Source organism: Dipodomys ordii, unplaced genomic scaffold, assembly GCF_000151885.1.
Source record: "Dipodomys ordii isolate 6190 unplaced genomic scaffold, Dord_2.0 Scaffold66, whole genome shotgun sequence".
Lineage (NCBI taxonomy): Eukaryota > Metazoa > Chordata > Mammalia > Rodentia > Heteromyidae > Dipodomys > Dipodomys ordii.
In genome coordinates, this window is record NW_012267282.1 from 3,889,922 (window position 1) to 3,903,068 (window position 13,147).

The 13,147-nt window shown below is 48.4% G+C and overlaps 1 protein-coding gene across 1 annotated transcript in view; it reads left to right on the forward strand.

Annotated features, from left to right (window-relative positions):
* The first annotated feature begins 1,218 nt into the window (after positions 1-1,218).
* Positions 1,219-13,147, forward strand: part of Vps33a (vacuolar protein sorting 33 homolog A (S. cerevisiae)) — a 19,083-nt gene continuing 7,154 nt past the window's right edge. The window contains exons 1-8 of the mRNA XM_013023173.1: positions 1,219-1,325; positions 3,422-3,487; positions 3,836-3,963; positions 5,662-5,848; positions 7,611-7,727; positions 8,718-8,892; positions 10,872-11,065; positions 12,312-12,438. Of these exons, the coding sequence (XP_012878627.1) occupies positions 1,224-1,325; positions 3,422-3,487; positions 3,836-3,963; positions 5,662-5,848; positions 7,611-7,727; positions 8,718-8,892; positions 10,872-11,065; positions 12,312-12,438 (1,096 nt within the window). The 5' untranslated portion in view covers positions 1,219-1,223. The remainder of the gene's footprint in view (positions 1,326-3,421; positions 3,488-3,835; positions 3,964-5,661; positions 5,849-7,610; positions 7,728-8,717; positions 8,893-10,871; positions 11,066-12,311; positions 12,439-13,147) is intronic.

Genomic DNA, 13,147 nt, shown 5'->3' on the forward strand with positions numbered 1-13,147 from the left:
ACCACCGGAAAACCAGAAGCGAAGCTGTGGCCCAAAGTGGAAGGGCACTAGCTTTGGGGGGGGGGGAGGAAGCTCAGGAACAGTGGCACACCCTGGGCTCAAGCCCCACCACCAACCCCAACCCCCCCCCCAAAAAAAAGAAAAAAACACCTCAGGGACTTTCCTGCTGGGACTGGCCTCTAAGACCCTCAGATCTGTTTCCTGAGTAGAGAGGGTTACAGATATGAGTCACTAGCACCTAGCAATTGCTGGAATATTTACAGAAATGATTACTAAAGCAATTGAGTGCTGGGCCTTTGAACACAGGCTTATTCACAGTTATTATTCAAGTAGGAATGTTTCTCTTTCCTTAATAATAGTACTCAACTTTGGTACTGACCTGAGGTGAATAATCCATACTGGGCCAGGTGCAGTGTCACATACTTATCATCTCAGCACTTGGGAGGTTGGCAAAGGCTGACAACTGAGTCTGAGGCAAGCTGGGGCACAGTGGAAACGGAGTTGAGAGCTAGGACAGGGAAGGCTTTGCATGTGTGCTCTTATGTTAAACCCGGAACTGTGTCTGGCAGCCGGGCGCCGGTGGCTGACGCCTGTCGTCCTAGCTCGTCGGGAGGCTGAGATCTGAGGATCCCCGACCAAAGCCAGCCCGGGCAGTGAAGTCCCTTTGGGACTCCTCTCCAATTAACCACCAGCAAGTCGGCAGTGGAGCTGTGGCTCAAAGTGGCAGAGCCCTGGCCTCGAGCAGAAGGGCGCAGGGGCAGCGTCCAGGCGCCGAGTTCAAGCCCCGCGGCCGACAAGAAATAATAAATACAATGCCTGTGCTCGACAGAACCGAGAGTGTGAGCAGCTCTTTCTCCTCCAGTGCCGTGAGCCGCGTCTCCACCAGCTTTTGGCGGCCTCCCGCCTTCCCTGCGGAGGCCGCCTGCGGAGCGCGCGCGCCCGGGCGTCGCCCTTCCCAGCCTCCGGTGGCGTCTTCAGAATCTTCGGGCTCTGGTCGGACCCGAGGCCCGCCCGGCCGCTCCCCGGGTTCCGGCGACGCCGGAGCTCCAGCGCGAGAAGCCTCCGAGACGCGTAAACCCGACGCGGAACTCGAGGCCCTCGGCGCCCGAGGAAGGGGCGGGCCCCGGGACGCCGCCGATTCTAACTGGTCGGTCCGGCCGCCGGAAGCGAGTGTGCGTCAGCGGACGAGCGCCGTCACGTGACAGGGAGTTCCCGCGGGCAAGATGGCGGCGCACCTGTCCTATGGGCGAGTGAACCTGAACGTGCTGCGCGAGGCGGTGCGCCGCGAGCTGCGTGAATTTCTGGACAAGTGCGCGGGAAGCAAGGTGAGGGTCGGCGGGCAGCCGCGCCGCCCTCGCCGCCCCTCGTCCGACCCGGCCGCCTGGGTTCCGGGTGGACGAGGTCTCCCCGGGCGGCGGGCCTCGGGGCCTTGCCCCTGCGCCCGGAACCGGCCGCCTCGCCGAGGCGGGAGGGCCCGGGCCCGGGTCGCGTGGCACCGCCGAGAGCCGCCGTGATGCCCCGCTGTCCCCCTCCCGCGGGCCCGGCCGCGTCCGCTCGGCCCCGAGCGCGGCGCCCCGCCGCCCTGCAGCCCTCTGTCCGCTCGGGCTGCGGCGGAGGCCCCGTGCCGGGACTTCAGCGTGGCCTCCTTTTGACACAGGGCCTCGCTGCGTAGCCCAGGCTGGCCTCGAGTTCATGATCCCCCTGCCTCTGCCGCACAGGTACCCCAAGTACAGGCTTGCACCAACCACTTACGGCCACTTCTTAAAATTCTTTTTAGGTCCGAGATTGGTACTCGAACTCAGTACCTGACACTTCTGCTCATTGGCTAGCGCCCTACCAGCTGACCACGCTTCTTAAGTATTATTACCCTCTCCAGAATAACCAGACGTACTCCTCTGAAGAGAAGTACTTTTCTCTGAAGAGAAAAATAGATTGGAAGAACCGCAGGAACCCATCTTGGAGAGAACAGAACCCCAAAAGGTGGAGTGGTAGCAACCATTGAGGAGAGAAAGTAGGCTAAATCATAGGAGCCAAATTAAATTCAGCAAATGATGCTAGAATCTAAAACAACGTGGATTTTATCATGCCGGTATCCTGAGTGTAATACTATATTTTGTAAAATGTTTCACTAGGGGGATGTAGGTACTCAGGAGTCTTTCTGTTGTTTCTTGGAACTGAATAGTTATTTAAATTTCAGTTGTTGTTGTTGTTGTTTTTTTGGTCGGCCGTGGGGCTTGAACTCTGGGCCTGGGCGCTGTCCCTCAGCTCTTCAGCTCAAGGCGAGCGCTCTACCACTTGAGCTACAGTGCCACTTCAGGTTTTCTGGTGGTTTATTGGAGATAGGAGTCTCATGGTCTCTTCTGCCCGGGCTGGCTTTGAACCGCGATCCTCAGACCTCAGCCTCCTGAGTAGCTAGGATTACAGGCGTGAGCCACCAGCGCCCGGCTAAATTTCAGTTTTTTAAAGTGAGAAGTCATGTTGGGATTTTTTGCAGTAGAAATATTTATAGGGTCTGTGTGTGATGGGGCACAGCTGAAATCCCAGCTCTTGAGATGCTGAGGAAGGAAGATCTTGAATTTGAGTTCAGCCTGGGTTATACATTGAGACTCTGTCTCAAGTAAATTAATGAGGACTGGGAATGTGGCTTAGAGGTAGAATGCTTGCCTAGCATGCATGAAGCCATGGGTTCAATTCCTCAGTCCTACATTCACAGAGCCAGAAGTGGTGCTATGGCTCAAGTGGTAGAGTGCTAGCCTTGAGCAAAAGAAACTCAGGGACAGTGCCTAGACCCAAAGTTCAAGTCCCAGGACTGGAAAAAATTAATTAAAAATCCAAAGACCGCTGGGCGCTGGTGGCTCATGCCTGTCATCCTAGCTACTTAGGAGGCTGAGATCTCAGGAACACGGTTCAAAGCCAGCCTGGGCAGGAAAGTCCGTAAGACTTATCTCCAGTAAACCACTTGAAAACCAGAAGTGACACTGTGGCTCAAGCCATAGAGCACTGGCCTTGAGCTGAAGAGCTGAGGGACAGCGCCCAAGCCCAGAGTTCAAGCCCCACAATTGACCAAAAAAAAAAAAATCCAAAGACCAAGTGCTAATTAGGAATACTGATAACATAGGTTTTAATAATCATCAATTTTCATACAGCTCAGTCTAAGAATACCACAACATGTACACAGAAACGATGGCCTTTTCTTTCTGCTGAGGACAGTGATTCGCTCTTTTAACTTCACAGGGGCCCTTGTAGCACCACTTGTTTCACAGCTTGTTTTCCTTTAAACCTTTAGGTTATCAGTGTGGTCAGAACCAGTTACTGTTTTGAACTCTTGAGTTTGAAAAAGATATAATTGCTGTTTTCTGTTGATGTGATACTGAACTTCTTAAGATCTTACTGTAATAAGGATGTTTCTTTTCTCTTGTAGGCAATAGTTTGGGACGAGTACCTAACGGGACCATTTGGCTTGATTGCACAGTATTCACTACTGAAGGTAATAAGTTACTAGGGTTTTATTCAAGGATTAGTAATTTTGAACGTTAGCAGCGATAATAGGATTTGACTTTTTTTCTTAGCAAATGCTTGGACAGTTGTTTGGTTATTACAGATGCTGATTCTGATATGTGATTCACATTTTGCCTGCAGTGGTCTATGCTGATCCTAATTGTTCTATGTGACCATAGCATGCTCTGTCCTGAAACTTTGTCCTTGCTGCACTTGGCTTGAGGAAGTCTGAATTTGATCGTAAAGTATTAGCATTCATTCAGTTGGGAGCACAAATGACTATATGTGTGAGAAATGCCAGGCTTTTCACTAATCTTTTGTGTATGTGTTTTCCCAGGAACATGAAGTGGAAAAAATGTTCACACTTAAAGGAAGTCGTTTGCCAGCGGCTGATGTCAAGAATATTATTTTTTTTGTCCGACCCAGGCTAGAATTGATGGATATAATTGCTGAAAATGTGCTCAGGTATCTCAGATCTTATATTGGCATGATATAAAGATGTTTGTATGATTCTCTTTTTTGGGGGGGAGGGGTTGTCTGGTCGTGGGGCCTGAACTCTGGGCCTGGGCAACTATCCTCAGCTCTTAAGCTCAAGGCTAGCGCTCTACCACTTGAGCCACAGCGCCACTTCCGGCTTTTTCTTTTTGCTTATGTGCTGCTGAGAAATCAAACCCAGGGCCTCAGTCATGCAAGGCAAGTACTCTACCACTGAGCCACCTTCCCGGCCCTGTATGATTCTTAATGTACTGTGTTCTTTCTCATTTACAAGCCCCTAGCTAGTGCATTTGAAAGTGACTTCTTGGAAAACTGTGACAGGATAGAAAAATACTAGAGTGGGGAGGGGAACTTGTCAAGTTGTTCTGAACAGTTTGAGACCTATGACCTTATTCTCTAGGGATAGCTGAAAGCCATGGAACTGCAGGCATGGCTCAGTTGGTAGAGCACCAGCCGGTGAGCAAAAGCATCAGGTACTGAGGTTGAGTCCTTGTCTCATACAAACAATAAGAAAAATTGGAAGCTATTGCAATACAAAGTTCTCTAGATGTTTTATTTAGTTTTAAAACTTCAATGGTTATTTTTCAATGTATCAGATGATTATATCTAAGCTTGTGTTTCATAAGCAAAATAAGAGCTGATTAAAAATTTAATATAGCATCTAGTCTATAGAGGAAGTTCTGTCTGCAGTCTGCACTTTGTGGTACAAAGCTATATCTATAGCTCTTAAAATCTTAAAAGCATGCAAGTTATTTTTGGAAGTCCACTCTCAAATTGCACAGTGGGGGAGTCAGGAGTAAGCTCTTATAATGTCAGAGTCTGTTGCATTAGTTTGGCTAAAGAGCTATTTGTTCTCAGTAAGTCACAGATGCCCTGTTTTAATAAACCTGAGAGCTTTAGTGTCCCCAAAGTGTCCAAAACAAATGCAAGAAGATACACCACAAACGTCAAAGTAAACCACACTAAGTGTGATGCAGCACTGCCTTCCTGCCGGGGAAAAAAGAAAGCACAGAACTATTAACAGGTTGGGTCTGAGTTTCATTTTCTGTGTATCTCACTAGCATTTCTTTTGTTTTTGTTTTTGTCGGTTGTGGGGCTTGAACTCTGGGCTTGGACACTGTCCCTGAGCTCTTCAGCTCAAGGTGAGTGCTCTACCACTTGAGCCATAGCACCACTTCCGGTTTTCAGGTGGTTGGTTGGAGATATGAGTCTCACAGACTTTCCTGCCGGGCTGGCTTTGAACCGTGATCCTCAGATCTCTGCCTCCTCCTGAGTAGGTAGGATTATAAGCGTGAGCAACTGGCACCTGGCTTCACCAGCATTTCTTTTTTTTTTTTTTTGTTGGTCATGGGACTTGAACTTTGGGCTTGGGCACTGTCCCTGCACTCTTCAGCTCAAGGCAAGTGCTCTACTGCTTGAGCCACAGCGCCACTTCCGGTTTTTTCTAGTGGTTTTATTGGAGATAAGAGTCTCACGGACTTTCCTGCCCAGACTGGCTTTGAATCGTGATCCTCAGATCTCAGCCTCCCGAGTAGCTAGGATGACAGGTGTGAGCCTCCGGCGCCTGGCTTTCACCAGCATTTCATTAGTGCCTGTGGCAGTGGTAAACAAAATCACCTCAGACCCTAAGGAGCTCACAAGCTGTTTGCCTTGTTACTTCCTTTACAGCGAAGACCGACGTGGGCCTGCCAGAGATTTCCACATTCTGTTTGTGCCACGCCGCAGCTTGCTTTGTGAACAGCGGTTGAAAGACCTGGGAGTTCTGGGCTCCTTCATCCACAGGGATGAGTACAGTCTAGACCTCATTCCATTCGATGGCGATCTCCTGTCCATGGAGTCGGAGGGTGCATTCAAAGTAAGCAGGGCACTTTCCTCACATCAGATTTTGAGATTTTGCCAAATGAGTGAACATGGATGCATAATGATCTTTTTTTTGTTTTGTTTGGTGTTGGGTTCAGTTTGTTTTGACACCCAGTCTTTCTATAGACCCATAGTTGAGCTAGAACTCCCTGGGTAACTGAGGCTATCCTCGAACTTTTGATCCTCTTGCCTCTGCCTCCCAAGTGCAGGTGTGAAACACTATACTTGGTTTATGATATTATCTTAATTTGCAGTCCATGAGCTCTGTCCAGCTGAGGCTCATTTAATTTTTTTTTTTTTTTTTTGTCAGTTGGCTCTGAGCACTGTCCCTGAGGTCATTTGCTCAAGGTTAGTACTCTACCACTTTGAGCCACAGTGCCACTTCGGGTTTTCTGGTGGTTAATTGGAGATAAGAATCTCTGGGACTTTCCTGCTAGAGCTTTGAACCATGATCCTCAGATCTCAGCCTCCTGAGTAGCTAGGATTCCAGGCATGAGCCACCAGCACCTGGCAAAACTGTTCTTTCTCCTTGTTTTTTTGTTTTGTTTTTGTTTTTGTTGTTTTTGTCGGTCATAGGGCTTGAACTCTGGGCCCGGATGCCATCCCTCAGCTCTTGAGCTCAAGGCTAGCACTCTACCACTTGAGCCACAGCACCACTTCTGCCGAGTAGTTTATGTTTGTCAGAATTCTTGATCCTTCTGCCTCAGCCTCTCAAATGATGGGATTTTTTTTTTTTTTTTTGTTGGTCATGGGGCTTGAACTCTGGGCTTGAGCTCTGTGCCTGTGCTCTTCAGCTCAAGGCAAGAGCTCTACCTTGAAGAATTCCTTATATGTTCTGGGTACAAATTGTGGCTTATAAAAACAAATAGCTGGGCACCAGTGGTTCAGGCCTATAATCCTAGCTACTCAGGAAGCTGAAATCTGAGGTTCGTGTTTCAAAGCCAGCCGGCGCAGGAAAGTCTGTGAGACTCTTACCTCCATTGAACCACCAGAAAACCAGAAGTGGCACTGAGGCTTAAGTGGTAGAGCACTAGCCTTGAGCTGAAGAGCTCAGAGACATCTCCCAGGCCCAGAGTTCAAGCCCCACGACTGACCAAAAGAAAAAAAAAACCAAGTATCTTTTCCTAGTGTGTAGTATAGCTTGTATTTTAAGAGTGTTAGAATGCCTTGTAAATACTTCCCATTGGACTTTTTCAATAACAGCTAAACTTTGTAATGATAGCTTTACTTATGTAGCATATGCCTGTAACACTAGCTACCCTAGACATAGAGGAGAGTATTGTGGTGGAGATAGAAGGTGGAGGCTGGAGACCTGCTGTGGCAAAGGCTTGCCACTCTGTCTGAAAAAACTCAAAAGCAAAAGGACCAGGGGCATGGCTCAGGTAGTAGAGTGCTGGCCCTGCATGCTGGAGACCCTGTGTGCAATCCCCAGTACTGAGGGAAAAAGGCAAAAGTATTCTTTTAGGTTGTCCTGTGCGACTTAGAGGCAGTACCCAGAGAAGATATGGCCCCCTGGAGACCCTGCCAGCTTATATTCAGCCATGAAGGTGAGAGCCGTGGCCAGCACATGGTCCTCCTCGGCAACTCCAGCTGTGCCTGGGGAGTGGCTCACACATCTGCACCCTGCCAAGGGCTGCTGGCTTTGTGATGTGTCCACAGTAAACCGTGAAGTAGATGGAAATGAACCACAGCACCAGGAACCGAGCAGGGTACCAGGTCCCTGGAAGATGGCCCACCATGGCCTCTCTCCCCTGCAGGAGTGCTACCTGGAAGGTGACCAGACCAGCCTGTACCACGCGGCCAAGGGTCTGATGACCATACAGGCACTGTACGGAACCATCCCCCAGATCTTTGGGAAAGGAGAATGTGCTCGGGTGAGAAGCAGCTATTTTCTGTTGCTAAATTGGGAGTTCCTGGTCCCCAAATGAGGGAGGAAGGGAAAATTTCACAAACATAACCAAGCCTGTCAGTCACCAGTTCTGTGACTGGGAATTGGCCTCTGTACCACAGTTAACGCCTGACCTGCATCAGCACACACCAGTACCCAGGGTGCTTCGTGCGCGTACACCAGCGGTGAGGACCACATCACACCTAGATACTTTCCCAGCTGAGGTCCGTCAGGTGACCCCTGCCTTCTAAGTTTGAGTCTCAGACTGTGAACAAGTGTCTCTTTCCCAGCACTTTTCACACTTTTTTTCCTCTCCAGTCCTGGAGTTTGAACTCAGCCTAGGCACTGTCCCTGAGCTTCTTTTTGCTCCAGGCTAGCACTCTACAACTTTAGAGCCACAGCACCACTTCCGGCTTCTTCTGTTTATGTGGTACTGAGGAATCAAACCCTTGCTTCATGCATGCTACACATGCACTAAGCGACATTCCCAGCCCACTTCTAATCTTTATATTGGGGCTTTTGCTGTTTAAACTGAGCCCCCAAACATAGTTGAGTCCAGTGACTCCAGGCACTGGAAAGTCATGCTGTGTCTTCCAGAGAGGATAATGTGCTAGGAAAGCTTCCTGAGGCCAGCTTCTAGAATTGCTACACATGGGTTCAGGGTCAGTCATGATCTCTGTAAAGCAGTGAAGATCCATGGGGGTTTGGGGCTCCCGCTGTCCACAGCTAAGTTACCCCAAAGCCAGCCTCCCTTGGCTAGGAGCAGTGGTTCAGGGCTGACTTTGTTCCTCGCTGGGAAGCAGTGGCTGCCGTGTGGGAATGGGAGCCCGTGGCAAATGCTTCTGATAGCCGCTAAACACTTGCAGTTTTTCTCCTTTTTTTTTTTACTTTTTTGAATGTCTTTCTATTTTTAGCTGAATTTTAAAACCTGTTAGTTCCCAGGAGGGCCCAACCTGATCCAATGTTTTGTTTACAGCAAGTGGCCAATATGATGATGAGGATGAAAAGAGAATTTACAGGAAGCCAAAATTCAATATTTCCTGTTTTTGATAACCTCTTGTTGCTCGATCGAAACGTGGATTTATTAACACCCCTTGCCACCCAGCTCACCTATGAAGGTCTGATTGATGAGATCTATGGCATTCAGAACAGTAAGTGAAGTGGCACGGTAGCTTACTCAGAAATACCTTTGTACATGGGCGCTACCATGGCAACTTTTTCTTTCAGGAGTGGACAGTTCTGAGGTTTGAACTTCGGGCTTCATGTTTGCTGGCCTGGCCCTCTACCACATGCCCCACTCGAGGCTATTATTTTTATTTTCTTACATGTTATTTGAACTTAAAAATTCAATTTCTAGTGAGGATTTAAAAAATAAAAGTTAAAACTAGGTGCCAGTGGCTCATACCTGTAATCCTAGCTATTGAGGAAGCTGAGATCTGAGGATTGCAGTTCAGAGTCAGTCTGGGCAGGAAAGTCTGTGAGAATCTTTTTTATCGTTGGTCATAGGGCCTGAACTCTGGGCTGGACGCTGTCCCTCAGCTCTTCAGCTCAAGGCTAGTGCTCTGCCACTTTAGCCATAGCACCACTTCCGGCCTTTTCTGCTTATATGTTGCTGAGGAATCAAACCCAGGGCCTCATGTATGCAAGGCACTCTACCACAGAGCCACCTTCCCATCTCCGTCTGTGAGACTCTTATCTCCAATAAACCACCTAAAAACTGGAAGTGGAGCTGTAGCTCAAGTGCTAGAACACTAGCCTTGAGCTGAGGAGCTGAGAGACAGCGCCCAGACCCAGAGTTCAAGCCCCACGACCAACAAAAAAAAAGTTAAAGAATAATTTTATTGGCTTATATTAATGGTAGAAAGGGATTTCATTTTTACATCTTCACAGTGCCCTGTACTCTAATCCGTATCATACTCTGTCCACCTCCCAAAAAAACATAGCGTCTCCAGCAGAAAAGTTTAACTCTATGTCCAAGAAAACCTAAACCCTGAGCATGTCCCTTGAGTTATCTTTTTAGAAAAGAATAGATGAGGATATGTGCTAATGAAAGTTTATTTATAAAAACAGGAAGTAAGCCAGGTGCCAGTGGCTTATGCCTATTATCATAGCTGAGCAGCTGGGATATGAAGATCACAGTTCAAAGGCAGCCTGGGCAGGAAAGATCCCATGAAACACTTAACTCCAGTTAACCACTAGAAAACTGGAAGTGGCACTGAGACTCAAGGTGGTAGAGGGCTAGCTTTCAGCACAAAAGCTAGGTCGAGTGACTAGGCCTTGAGTTTAAGCCCCATGACCAACAAAAATAAATAAATAAATGAAATGAAAACAGGGCCAGAATTTGGCCCTTAGGGCAGTTTCTGATCCTTGCTTTAGAGCAGTTTTGTGACTGCTTAGGGTACAACCCATGGTAAGAAATATGATTCATATTATATGTGCACACTTTGATAAAGAAAACAAAACGTTTATTTTTTAAGTCATGTGATATTATCCTCTGGAATTTTGTTTCTTTTTGCTGTTTGTGTAGTTTTGTTGGTTTTGCTGCTCTGTACAGCCCACAATCCACTAAGGGACAGGACCTACAGTTTGTTTTCTGGTATTTGAGGTAGGAAACCATCTTTTATCCCCAGACACCCCTCCTGCCCTCCTCTCCCTCCCTTTTTTTTGTTTTTTATTTTTTGGTTGGTCATGGGACTTGAACTCTGGGCTTGGCTGCTGTCCCCGCGCTCTTCACCTCAAGGCGAGTGCTATACCACTTGAGCCACAGTGCCACTTTGGGTTTTCTGGTGGTTTGTTGAAGATAAAGAGTCTCATGGACTTTGCTGCCCAGGCTGGCTTTGAACTGATCCTCAGATCCCAGCCTCCTGAGTAGCTAGGATGACAGGCGCGAGCCACTAGCACTTTTCTCCCTCTTGTCTTCCCTCCCATTCTCTCTCTCTCTCTCCTTCCCTCTCTTCCTACTTTCTTTCCTTCTGGTAATTATCATTTATTTAATGGTACTGGGGTTTGATCTCAGGGCTTTGCACTTGCTAGGCATGTGCAAAGACTTAACTTGCTTTTGGTAGAACCAACCCAACTCTGGGTTCTTCCAGTAATTGCACGCGTTCATGTTTTTTCCATTGCTGTGCAGGTTATGTGAAATTACCCCCAGAGAAGTTTGCGCCTAAGAAACAGGGTGACGGTGGGAAGGACCTACCCACAGAGGCAAAGAAGCTTCAGCTCAACTCTGCGGAGGAGCTATATGCTGAGATCCGGGACAAGAACTTCAATGCGGTGGGCTCGGTACTCAGCAAAAAGGCAAAGATCATCTCTGCAGCATTTGAGGTGAAACAGGCTTTGGTTGTCATCTTGCTGCTCTGGGGTGGGAGTTCAAGGTCACTGCTACCCTGGGAAGAGTAGGCATTTCAGTCTCTTGGGTGGATCTTAGGACGGATGGGTCTCAACATTGAGCAGGATCAGGCTTCTAAGTGACAGAGGGTTGCCCCTCGGACACCCTCTGCGCCTGCCAGTGCAGGAGGACCAGGAGTTTCTTCTTAAACTTTTACCCTTGGGCTCGGAATGTGGCTCAGTGGTAGAGTGCTTGCTAGCATACATGAAGCCCTGGGTTTGATGCCCCAGTACCACATACACAGAAAAGGCCAGAAGTGCGCTGTGGCTCAAGTGGTCGAATGCTAGCCTTGAACAAAAACAGCTCAGGGACCGTGCCCAGACCCTGAGTTCAAGCCCAGGACTGGCAAAAACAAAACCGTGTGCTCTGACCCATAACAGAAGGGGCTGCGTTAAATTTTTCTCCTTTACTACTTACTTAATTCATGGTGTACTGGGGACTGAACTCAGGTTCTCCTGGTTGCTTGACAGGCCCTCTTATCACTTGAGCCATGCTTCTGCCCCTATTTGTATGGGTTATTTTCAGGGTAGCATCTTGCCTTACGTCCACACCTGCCTGGGGCTGGCGGCCTCCTGCATGTGCTTCCTCGCGTCCTGGGGGATGACTGGCTGTCCCAAGTGGAGAGGGAGTCGTAGGTACTTCCCAGGCTAGCCTCCAGTCTCCCCATCTCTACCTCCCAAGTAACTAAAATCGCAGGTTAAGCCACTACGCCCACAGTTTTTGTTCTGTTCCAGGAGACGTGGGAGCGAGCATAAAGGTTTATAATTTATAAGCTTTCATCATAAACATTGCCATTATCTTCTTTCATTAAATTATTTCCTACCTAACTTATAAGGAAGCCAGCTGTACCAGAAAGAAAATCATCTATACTAGAATTTGTAGCTAAAGATGAAAGTTCCGGGTTCAGCCCACGTGAGGGTGGCAGGGAACCCACCATGTGCCGTGGGCAGTAATGAGAGTGAAGTCCCTGGGAACCCAGAACTTTCCCACTGACGCTTCATTATCACCTTCTGCCTCCTCTTGCCTGGTCCCAGGTTCTTCATTGTTTGTGTATTCAGTGTCAGGTCAAGGCTGGCTGTAGACTGCTCTACATGTATTCCATTCTTCTGCACCCTCATCTCAGTGAAGCGCCCTCTGCGATTTCTGCCTCTCCTGATGGTGCTGCCATCTTGTTTCTTCCAGGAAAGGCACAACGCCAAGACTGTGGGAGAGATTAAGCAGTTTGTCTCACAGCTGCCCCACATGCAAGCCGCAAGGGGCTCCCTTGCAAACCACACCTCCATCGCAGAGTTAATCAAAGACGTCACTAGTAAGTGTCCTGTGGCATGGTGCTTTTATTCTGGGCTGACTATTGGGCATCCACCATGCTAGCCAGCCATTGGCACCTTGTGCTTCCTGGGGAAAGTCAGCTCTTTTCCTTTATTTTGTTTTCTCATTTCACTTCATTTTGGATCTGGGGATTAGGTATGGTTGTTGGCGCGCTTCGAGTTTAAACATACCTACAAACCTTTTGCTGATATTTTGGTGGGTTTTTTGTTTGTCTGTTTTTGTTTTTATGTGTGTCAGTTCCGGAATTTGAACTCAGGGCCTGGGCACTGTCTCTGAGCTTTTGTGCTTAAGGCTAGTGCTGTTGTCATTGAGCTACAGCTACATTTCTGGCTCTTTGGTGGTTAATTGGAGATAAGTCTCACTGACTTTCCTGCCTGGGCTGGCTGAGATCCCTAAGGTTTCAGCCTTCTGAGTAGCTAGGATTGCAGGTGTGAGCCACTGGTGCCCAACCAATATTTTGTTTTTGAGACAGGATCTTACTCCTATCTTAGTCCATTATTGCCTCAAACTCTTTTTTTTTTTTGTCGGTCGTGGGGCTTGAACTCTGAGCCTGGGCGCTGTCCCTCGGCTCTTCAGTTCAAGGCGAGCTACAGCCTTGAGCTACAGCGCCACTTCCGGTTTTCTGGTGGTTTATTGGAGATAGGAGTCTCACGGTCTCTCCTGCCCGGGCTGGCTTTGAACCGCGATCC